General features: G+C 33.0%; 1 protein-coding gene across 1 annotated transcript; it reads left to right on the top strand.

Moving 5' to 3' along the window:
• Window positions 1-4937: 4937 nt before the first annotated feature.
• On the top strand, window positions 4938-10216 carry HELRODRAFT_85052 (hypothetical protein; the record flags this gene model as incomplete). The annotated part of the gene is made up of 10 exons (XM_009025651.1): window positions 4938-5184; window positions 5336-5516; window positions 5917-6061; window positions 7092-7226; window positions 7710-7830; window positions 8298-8452; window positions 8635-8748; window positions 9113-9247; window positions 9689-9823; window positions 10061-10216. The coding sequence occupies 10 exons, from the start codon at window positions 4938-4940 to the stop codon at window positions 10214-10216; spliced, it is 1524 nt and encodes a 507-aa protein (XP_009023899.1).
• Window positions 10217-11277: the final 1061 nt, after the last annotated feature.

Genomic DNA, 11277 nt, shown 5'->3' with positions numbered 1-11277 from the left:
GGAAAAATCAGACAAAAATTGTTACAAATTTGTTCACAGGCCAGTGACTGAGCTTAAGGTATACTTCGGGCCTCCTGCTGTGAACAGTATTTCAAAATAAAATTCTGTAAAATTTAGCTCTTAGGCATTAAGCCATTTTAAATACAAATCGACCGAAAAAAGGTCGCCAGTCTAATTTTGATCACCCAAGCAAATTTGTAAATTTTTGGCCCTTCATCAAAATAAAAATATTTTTTTTCCTAAACAAAATGATTAATATTTATCATCATAATTACAAAAATATTCTTCTTTTTATTATATTTGCTGTTCGTATTCTAATTTTTATCACTAAAATTGATGTCTTATTTTAATTATTTAATTACATTTTTTAAATTGTTGATGGCGCTGAAAATATCTCAAAACGTAGAAAGCAGCAATCTCAACTTCTTGACCGTGTGTTGTTAGGTGGTTTCGCCAGATTTTAATCTGCCTCGAAATATTAACATAATCTAATTTAATAGTTAAATGTAGTTTTGTTTTTGTTTTTGTTTTAACATGAATAAACGATTAAATATTAAATTCATAATAGATATAATTGTATTAATTTAACAATTATGGTTATATATTAATGCTATGTAACTTACTTTTCATTGCAAAACCACTGTTTATGATGCAACCTGACTTCAAGTGTATGTCGTGATTTTAGTTAAATTTAAACCGTCAAATATAACTGAAGAAGAAACAAAGTAATCTTTCATTGAAATTATAACAATTTAATTAATTAATTAATTAATCCTTAATTAGTTCTAGTTACATCTGTTTTAAAATCGGACATTTGTTTGTTCGTTTTCCTTGTTAAGGCAACATCAGCCACATTTTCCAATAAATTTGTTTCAACCATTGTCTCCAGGTTTCTGTTTCAAAATGTAAAAACATAAAAAGACATTTCATATATGTAGTAATATTTGAAAAAAAATAATTTCACCATTCTTAGTCACCCCAAGCCACAAATACAAGACTCAGTATATTAAGGCTAACATTGAACTAGCAATAATTATTAAATATTAATTTAATAATCTTAATAAATTTTTTTTTTGAAAAATGTTGCCCATTTTGTCTGATGTAATAACTCAGCCTCTTCAAACGTTCGAACTGGGTTGATCTATCAGGTTATTTATATGAGCAGAGGTCGGGTGGGGTTCAGTTTTTGGAGTTTTTGAAGATTAAGAGCTTTACTTTTCTCCAATTATATTTTTAAAAAAACCTACGCATGTGAAATATTCATACGGAGATCAGTGACGTAAACTTGATAAACAGTTTTTTTGCCGAAACAAGTTTAAATTTAGGCTATGTTAAATAAGACCTCAAGCTTCAGCCCAAAAGCAGCATAGACACGCCTCTAAGGATTCCTTGTTAATACAATACATATTCACATGTGTATATACACACTACACGTGAAACAAACAAGTAATACAGGACCACATAATACAGACACAAATAGCACAACAACAGTGCATAGAGGTGTGGCATGAATTTTGTCATACTTGTTGAAATTTAATTATAGACACAATCCACACAGCAGTGCACTCGTGAAATTCATAATGAGAATGAATCAACTACATACAGCTGCGTTAAAACATCCAGGAATGACACTGTGGACACCGAAGCACGAAACACTGCATGAGCCAGCATGTGCGTAAACATTCCAAACCCAACAGGTGGAGATATAACACACAACACGCACAGCCGATAAAACTGGAAAAACATGTACCTACACGCAAATCATAAATTATTGCAGCAGAAGGCAAACATGCAGACGCCAAATAATACCACAAAAGTGCCACAGCCACCACAGACCACACGCACGCACGCCAGCCAGCAAAACCGCAAGCACATCTTCACTGGAAGTGTCAAACGTGGCGATGTAATTCACCTGCATTATTCAGTGGTCTGGTCGCATTAATTCACTTTATGAAATTAGATGAATGTTCTAGTGCCGGGAAATAAAAAATTTTTTTTCTTGAATTATATCGCTACGTGAAATTGGATAAATGTTTCCTTATGATGAAATATTTAAACACGGCCATCCATTCCTCCACATCCAAGCCCGAAAAAACGTGGAAGAGATGACAGGAAGAGAAATAAAAGCAGAGAACAGTTATTTATGCCCAGCGCAACTTCAAGACATCCGTATGAGACAAATTTATCACCTGGACTATTCCTTGAAAGACGTGAAATATTTCTTTTGACATTACGGATATTATATACATATTCATCTGCCCACGCCAGCCAGCCAACACGGTATTCACAACATTTAGTGGATTTTTCTTCAGTTGTTTGCCCTCTGCCATGCAATAACATTGATACCAATTAAACCTAGGAGGGGGTATTTCCAAATCCATTTTGTTCCGTGGTTCCCAAACCCTATAATAAAAAGTCCAGGCCTTTTTAAAAAATATGTATTATAAGTGTTTTATTTTTATGATGACGAAGCTTTGCACTGCAGTGACACGGATTGACACGGATTTTTAAAATTTAAAAACTTTTAAAAGAAATATTGTGTATTGTGAAATTTTCTCTTTTATTGTTTCACATTTTCACGTTTAAAAATTTGTAAAAATTAGTTCGTATTGCATCGCCTAACTTTAACATCTACCTATCGGTTATTTACATGTAAGTGAACCTCTAGTTTCGAATCATGTACTAGTACGATTCATTGGCTGCATCAAAATTATTTCAATTTATTACTTTTAAGAAACAATACAGTACAATGTATGTAAGAAAATTAAATTCCATTCAATTAACTTTAAATAACCTCTTGTTGAAAGTGTAAGCGATAGATAATTTTAAAATCGTTAAAATAAACAAATTTGTTAGTAAACTTCAATCACAATCGATTCATCATCACAAATTGTTTATTGCGACCATAGATATATATGTCCATGATTGCGCCATGATGCAAAGAAGATACATCATACGTCAGATTGAGAATGAATTTTTAATTGATTAATATCTTTTATAAGAACTATTTAAAGAAATTAAACACTAAGAAAACACGTATTGCATACAACTGACAAAGAGTAATAATAAATTATGCTTATTAACCATATGCTTAAAAATGTTATAATTATTATGCAATTAAGAACCTTTATATCAAAGATCATGTAATGATTGTAAGCAATTGAAAAATTTACATAATGCAAACTCCAAAATAAAGTTGAAATAGTTTAACTAGTTATTTCATTTCCAAAATATAGAGACCGACAAAAATCGCTGTTCACACGGTCGGAGTGCAGAAGGTTTCAAAATTGTGAAAGCTAACTCGTACACAAAAATCATAAAATTAATGCAAAAAGGCCCTAGTGGGATTCGAACCCACGATCTCCTGCTTACTAGGCAGGCGCTTTAACCAACTAAGCCATAGAGCCGTACGATCCATCGCTGTTATGTAGCTCTGCAAACGAAAATGATAATTTGTAGAAAGTCGTTTGTCGTGAATTGAAATTATATTATAAAGGAACTCGTTCGTTTTTGGTGAAAAATGAATGTGTGGATTAGAATTACGATAAAATGAAATATCTAAAGTACATTTTCAATGATTTTAATTTTAAAATTATTACCAATCTGGATTACTATTTTAAATATCACACCAACAATCGGTGTTCGTAGTCGTAATATAATTAATTAAATAATATATATATATATCAATCAATTCATTGCAACAACGTGACAATTAAATTTCAATGGGTTCCTAATAAAACATTAAAATGGTACATAACTGAAGAATTGAAATGTAATCTAATCTTCATTATATTTCAATGAAACGTTGAAAATAACTCTCTAAACTGAAATGTACGAGGTCACATGTATAGAATAAAATATATAGGATAATACAGAATACAGCAATACAGAATTTTTTCCGAAACAAATTTTATATAACGAAATTTCAATAAAGCGAGATATTTCCTGAAACCGTCAAGTTCGTCGTACGGAGGTCCGACTGTATATATATATATAAAATTATAAAAATTCTGACTGCTTCTAACGATTACAAAGATACGGCTTACAAAATTGTGTTTTTCAAAGACATTTCCCATAGGAACTGGACTGTAGGGACTGTATTTGCAATACTTGACCTGACGGTTGGCTTGAAAAGGGTTTGTCGCTTTACTAAAATAGATTAGTTGTTCCGGATCTCATTACCTTAAAAACTGCTTGTTTCAAATACGAAAGGTCTCGTCTATGGGCATGGTGATTACATTATTATCATTTTCGTATATTATATCACGCGGCCTCAGTTTTTTGTTTGAATTTGAATGAACAAGTGCGTCAGCCCAACAGATATAGAAAATTTGGCCGCAAAGATCGCTTTTTTTATGTCAATTTTAAATGACATGACAATAACCTTACTCAAACGTACTATATTATACTTGGAATAATAGCGTTACTTAAAATAATATTAATATATATATTAACATTATCCATAATAATCCATGTAGGTCAGGGGTGAGCAAACATTTTTCAGTTGAGGGCCGCATTGAGAACTATTTAACCTTTGAAGGGCCGAATATATATTTAAAGAGTCGCATAAAATAGCCTCGCTAGACGTAGTTTGCCCACTCCTTATAAATATATATATATATATATATATATATATATATATATATATTGCAGACATATGTATATTGTATATATATGCTTGGTGATGAAATAAATAGTCTTAATGATGTTTGAATTCAGGTAAAGTTCAAAATTACATCGCATGTGTTTGAAAATTGTAATTAAAAATTTGTTTAAATTGAAACATTAGTAATATTTAAACCAGCGTGAAAAATCGTTGAAGTTATTGAAGGAAGTAATTCTGCAGTTAAACTATGTTGAGAATTAGATTAAAAATGATTGCCCTGGTTGCATTTGCTTGCAGTTCCTGTGCTACGGTCCTTGCCAGCGACAACGAAATGCATGGAGGGATCAACGCTAGCAATGGAACCGCAGCAAACAATGCAAACTGTAATTATTTGAGACTCCCGAGAAATTTGCTGCCCAAATTTTACGAAGTCCTCGTGCATCCAGATTTGCTGGGATCGACCTTCCAAGGCTGGGCTAGCGTGGAGGTGGGGGTCGTCAACAGCACCGACCTCATCGTCATGCACGCCAAACAACTCAACATCAGCAGCATTGATGTGCGTTATAAAGATCGGAACGGTTAGTGTTAGTTTATTTGATTTTCAAATTTGTTTAAATATAACTTTGCATTGTTTCTTTCTGTGATAATTTTGCACTTCCTCTATCACATTTACTGTTTCACAATTTTATTTATAAGTTCTTGCATTATTTTACAAATTGATATTCAAAGAGGAGATAGAGATGGAAAAGTACAGGGTGGCCGATGAGTGCGAACAGCTGTACATCGAGTTGAGGTTCCCCCTGTTGGAAGGTGCCCACCTGTTCATCAACCTCTCCTTCTTTGCAGCACTCAGGAAAGATTCATCGGGTTTCTTCATCGAATCTTACAAAACAAGCAAAGGCGATGAGAAGTGAGTTTTACAATTTTTAATTTCAATTTAAAACATGAATTTTACATTTTCGAAAAATTTGCTAAAAAAAGAAATTTTTTTTCTATTTCGTTTAAACCATTTAATCACTTGATCAAATGTGTTGTCGCATCATATATTTTAGATTCATAACACTGCCATTTTGTACTTTAATAATTTTGGTGACCTAAAAGGTCTCTGACCTGCTTAGTTTCCATGCCACGATTGGTTTTTCGCTTTTTTAGTAAATCAACATCTTTTTGATATGATTTGGTTTGACCCTGAAATCAAAATACAACCAATACGAGTGTTTCATTTAACTTAATAGCTGAACAGAGCCGCAAGTAGCCAGACATTCAATACTGATCCTAATAAACATAACTTTTTTCCTCAAACAAACCAGGTACTTAGCAGCCACCTTCTTCGAACCAACTGAAGCCAGATCAGCTTTTCCATGCTTCGACGAACCAAACATGAAGGCAAAATTTAAGTTCAACGTCATCCGTCCAAATAATTTCATTTCATTATTCAATACAGAAAAGGTCACAGTTTGCTTATTTTTTCTATATTTATAATTTTGATAATAGGAATATTCTTACTTGTCCGTTTTTTTGGGTTTCATATGATTCACCGGTTCTGATTGAACATTATACGTAACGGGTTAAGTAAGAAGCATGAGAAAAAAGGCACAACAATGTGTCGACCCACATTCAGGATTTGGAAAGAAGGAACTGGAAACGGATTAGTTTTGATGTTGTTGACGGCATTTATAAGAAAGGTATTAGATACACACCATATCTTTAGCATTTCCAACATATTGCTTGACTATGTTATTAAGAGAATGGAAATAATGTATGATCCGAAAGAACATGGAACTAAGCAAAATGTGAAAAAGGCAGATGACACGAAATCACAGGTGACGCTTCGGTAAAAAATGGCTTAAATAATTATTTATTCAAAAACATAAAAAATTGTTTTAGCCATCTGCATCGTTACGTTTCAATGTACTTAATGATGTTGGCAATCAATAAAATATGCTAATAGCTCATTTAATATTACATACATACATACATGCGTGCATATATGAGTAACAAATTTCAAATGTTGTGTCATTTGTTTTGTTTTTTCTTCTTTTTAAAAAAATATTGAGTCGAAAAGTTGAAAAATTTTAACTGAAAAACTTTTTAAGTTTCAAACAGCGTGCGTGTGCCAATATACAACTTACATGCTTTTTAAAATTGGATGATAAATATCAGAGAAGAAGAATGGCAGATTAAAAAATTTAAATTAGAATGTTACAAAATTTATTAAAAATTAATGTGAAACTGAAAGTAAGAATCAGAGTCTTTAAAAACCAGTTAAAAAAACAGAAAAGTTTGCAAGACTTGGTCAGCAAACAAACTTTGTAACTCAATGGCTATATTTTCGAAATGTTGGGTAGCAAACTATATTTAAAACTGAGCCTTTGAAGAAAAAACAGAACAGAGAATAATAAAAAAAGGTATATGTAGATGAAAAAATGAAAAAATATACCAAAAAGATAATTTTACAGTATTTGTTCATCGTATTCAATCTCAGACTGGAGAAATGAAAGTTTCAGATGCGGAGACAATGGACATTTTTGAGAAGACAGTGAAGATGAGCACATTCTTGCTGGCGTTCGTCGTGTGTGACTTCCAGTCGAAATCCACGATGACCAGGAGCGGAGTTAATGTTGGTTTAGAGGATTAACTCATTTTTCATTAATTTCAATTACTCACTTGATTTCAAAATTAGACAAAATAAGGTAGATGATGATTATGAAGGACCCATATTCATGTGACTTATATGGTACCTCTTCTAAATAAAACCAAAATATTTACCTTTATTAAAGTTGTTAAATGACTAGAAAATTAAACTTGAATAATTTATCAAAAAGTTGAAGGTCGAAGATTTTAACGACCTTTAGAGATTTTAGCGACAAACACACTCAACGTATACAAATAAGCGTGAAAACCACACATCATACACATTGCATATGATAGGCTGGAATTAGTTTGCATTCGTACCCTCTCACAGCAACAGCAGGACCCAGCGCCTTTAATCATTACGCTATCTCGCCGCTCATATTACGGTTAATGGTAGTTGTTTGGTAGTTTTTATTTTGCAACGGTCAGATGAATGAGTGAGAATAATATTTTGGGTGTTCATTTGTAGGTCTCAGTGTTTTCCCCGTCAGAAACTATCAGCGATGTGGATTTTAGTCTCAATATTTCAACCAGAATGCTGGAGTTTTTTGAAGAATTTTACCAAACCAAATATCCGCTGAAAAAAATTGGTTCGTTGAACTTTGAAATGTTAATAGGTGGAAAATAAGCAACAGATACGTTTTTGAGACTTTTGAAGCTGTCCATACATAAAATTGTCACGCTTTTTAGCGTTTATGACTCCCCTTTACCGCCGTAACAAATTTTTAACCTCTCCTATAAAGCCTTTTTGGCCCGCCAAATCCCTTAGAAGTCGTTATTTTATTTCAAATGAGACTTTACCATCTAATCTAACAAAAAAACTTATCAAAATGCGAAGTTTCATTTCAGAATTAGATGTAGAAATAAGTTGTACCTGCCTGTCATGTTCACGCAGATCATCTTTATACAATTTTTTCTTCTGCATTTTTAGAGGCATCATAATCATACGCATAGTGCGTAAATCGCGTAAATCAACGCATCACAGAGATCTGTTTGCATTTGAACCCAGTCACTACGACACCGGTTTCAATCATCTAACCACGAAACCATTACCTAGATCATGTACCGGTACCTAGCCTGAAATTTAAAGGAATGGAAAGCTGGGGCCTCTTATTGTACAATTCAAGCTACTTACTATACAACGAAAATGAAAGCACGGAAGAAGATAAAAAGGAATTGGTTTCGATCGTTGCACACGTGCTCGCACGTCAGGTAGAAACTATTTCTAAATGAATTCTACTGAATATTTTAACAACGTACACGAAAATTCAACTTGAATCCAATGGATCTATTCTTCTACATTTATCAATGAAACTTGGAAAACTTTTAATTTTGATTTTTAGCATTAATTTGCAAGTTTTTTCCTAATTTTATTTTTTAATTTTTTTGGAAAGTGGTTTGGGAACTTGGTGACGATGGATTGGTGGAGCGACTGGTGGCTGATAAATGGGTTCGCCACATTTGTTGAGGGCATCGGGGCCAAACATGTCTTCTCCGGCTGGCCACTAGTTAGTAACTCAAAATATTAAGTCTCGTCGTCCTTTTGTTAGTCGATGAGGTTAAATGATTTTTATTTATTTATTAGTTTACACGTTCACTAAAACACATACACTAACACACGCATGCACGCACCCACACGCGCACACAGATCACCCACAAACTAAAGAAAGTTGAAAGTTAATTGCGTCAATTTAGTAAATTATATTGGTTTACAAATCTTCCATGAGAAATATTAAATGTAAATATTTTAAAATGTCATTCGAGTGTACATGTAACATTTTTCTCACATTCAATGATAACTTCCATGTTTCTCAATGTCATCTAATTTATGCAGAAACCATTTTTATTACAGCAAATCAATATTTTTTATAGCTGGAAGATGAAACATCCGATCACCTAGCTTCAGCCTTGCACTACGATTCTTTGGCTTACACATATCCGCTATCGTTTTTTTCAGAGGACCCCGATAAAATTAAAAATACGATTTATTCCATTTTGAACTTGAAGGTTTTCAGTTTTTTAATTTACCTTTATGAACTTATTCAAAAACGCTAGTTAATTGAACACATAAAATAACATTATTTTAGTCAGTGTTTTGATATGTAGTTGTAGATAGTACGCTGTACCAAGTGTGAAACAACGGAGCCATTTACTTTTTTAATGACACACTTCATTTATTTACTGGTATTTGAAGTATTTAATGCTTTATTGTCGAACATGCAAAGGTCATTTGTTTTGTCGACTGCATCTTTCTATCATTTTAGTTACTACAATGTTGAATGCAATAAAATTAGGGTGTCGGAATTGGAAAACAATCAGAAACAAAATCCAACTCCGGGTAAATATTTTCGATTCAGACGCTTTGATTGAAATACGTTAGAGGAGTACGATAAGTTAGAATATTGAAATGAAATTTAAAATAAAAAATAAAATTGGCCACGCTTGCAGGCAGCCTACATAATGACGATGCTGCATGATGCCGTTGGCTCCGATTTATTTCGTGCATCTTTGAAGCACTACTTGGACAAGCACAAGTTTGGGAATGTACACAGCGAAGACTTTTGGGATTCATTTGCTCAAGAGGTGTGTTCATTTTTCAGCTAATTTGATATAAACAGCACTCTGGCACTAAAAATGAGCCAACAATGTTTTACAACTCAGAAAAATAAAATTTTGTTCTTTAGTTTCTTAAAATATTGTTTTCAGTGGATTTACATGTGATGAATTAGAGATTAGTTAATTAAATTCAAACCGCAAACACATAATTTTTAAACATTTTTGAAAATCAAACTTTAGAAATTGTCAAAATTTTTTACACAGTTGAATTGGGGCAGCCAGACTAACGTGAGGGAGATGATGAACACGTGGACTCTACAGAAAGGTTATCCGCTCATCAGCATAAGCAGGAATGGTAAGAAAGTTACCTGTCGACAAAACAAGTTTGTCGAGAATCAAGGACATTTGAAATTCAAGTAGGCGTTAATATTTTTAGCCAAACTTAAAAAAGTTCTGGGCCTCCACAAGGAAGAGGTATCCAGAATTAAGTTAAGATATTATCTGAATTGCTACATGTCAGCAACCGTTACGTTTTATTACTCTTGAAATATTTTTTTTTTGCATTTTCACTGACATTATTGATTTTGACTTGAGAAAAAAGATAAAGGTCTCCGCTTATTTGTTGCTTCTGGGCATGCATATTTCCAATCCTTCCTATCGATATTTCCTTGAAAATTTTTTATTTTTCTGAGTTGTAAAACATTGTTGGCTCATTTATAGTGCCAAAGTGCTGTTTATATCAAATTAGCTGAAAAATGAACACACCTCTTGGGTGAATGAATCCCAAAAGTCTTCGCTGTGTACATTCCCAAACTTGTGCTTGTCCAAGTAGTGCTTCAAAGATGCACGAAATAAATCGGAGCCAACGGCATCATGCAGCATCGTCATTATGTAGGCTGCCTGCAAGCGTGGCCAATTTTATTTTATATTTTAAATTTCATTTCAATATTCTTATTTAACGTAACGATGTTTCAAAAAAAATGATTTTGTGCAATAAATTGAAGCGATCAATTTGTTAACAGTGAGACGTGGGTCGTCCCGATCACATACGTCACCAGTAAACAACCGCGCAACCCCGTGACTCTCCTCATGGTGAACCGGACAAGTACGTCTGTATGGTGGTGGGACTCAATTTCGAAAAATTGATCAGGGTGGGGATGTCACTTAGGTTGAATCGGCGCTAACAAATTGTAGAAGCATTTCAATTCAAATTCGCATATGTGAAGTGAAAATTTAAAACCAGATCATAACAGCAGCAAATATTTTCAACAATTTCTTCTCATTTACAAAAAAATTTCAAGTTTGTATAACTGAAACAAGACTGAAAAGTGTTATTGAGATTTTTAAACTATGAGATATGTCCACATTAACAAAACATTTTTCAACTTGAAATCAAAATTTGCTAATTTTTTCAGTGGAATTCGACCTGCTGGAAGATGTATCTTGGATAAAATTCAACTTTAACGCAATGGGTTAGAATG

This window comes from Helobdella robusta (assembly GCF_000326865.2).
Source record: "Helobdella robusta unplaced genomic scaffold HELROscaffold_43, whole genome shotgun sequence".
Taxonomy (NCBI): Eukaryota; Metazoa; Annelida; class Clitellata; order Rhynchobdellida; family Glossiphoniidae; genus Helobdella; species Helobdella robusta.
This window is presented reverse-complemented; position numbering and strand designations above follow the sequence as displayed.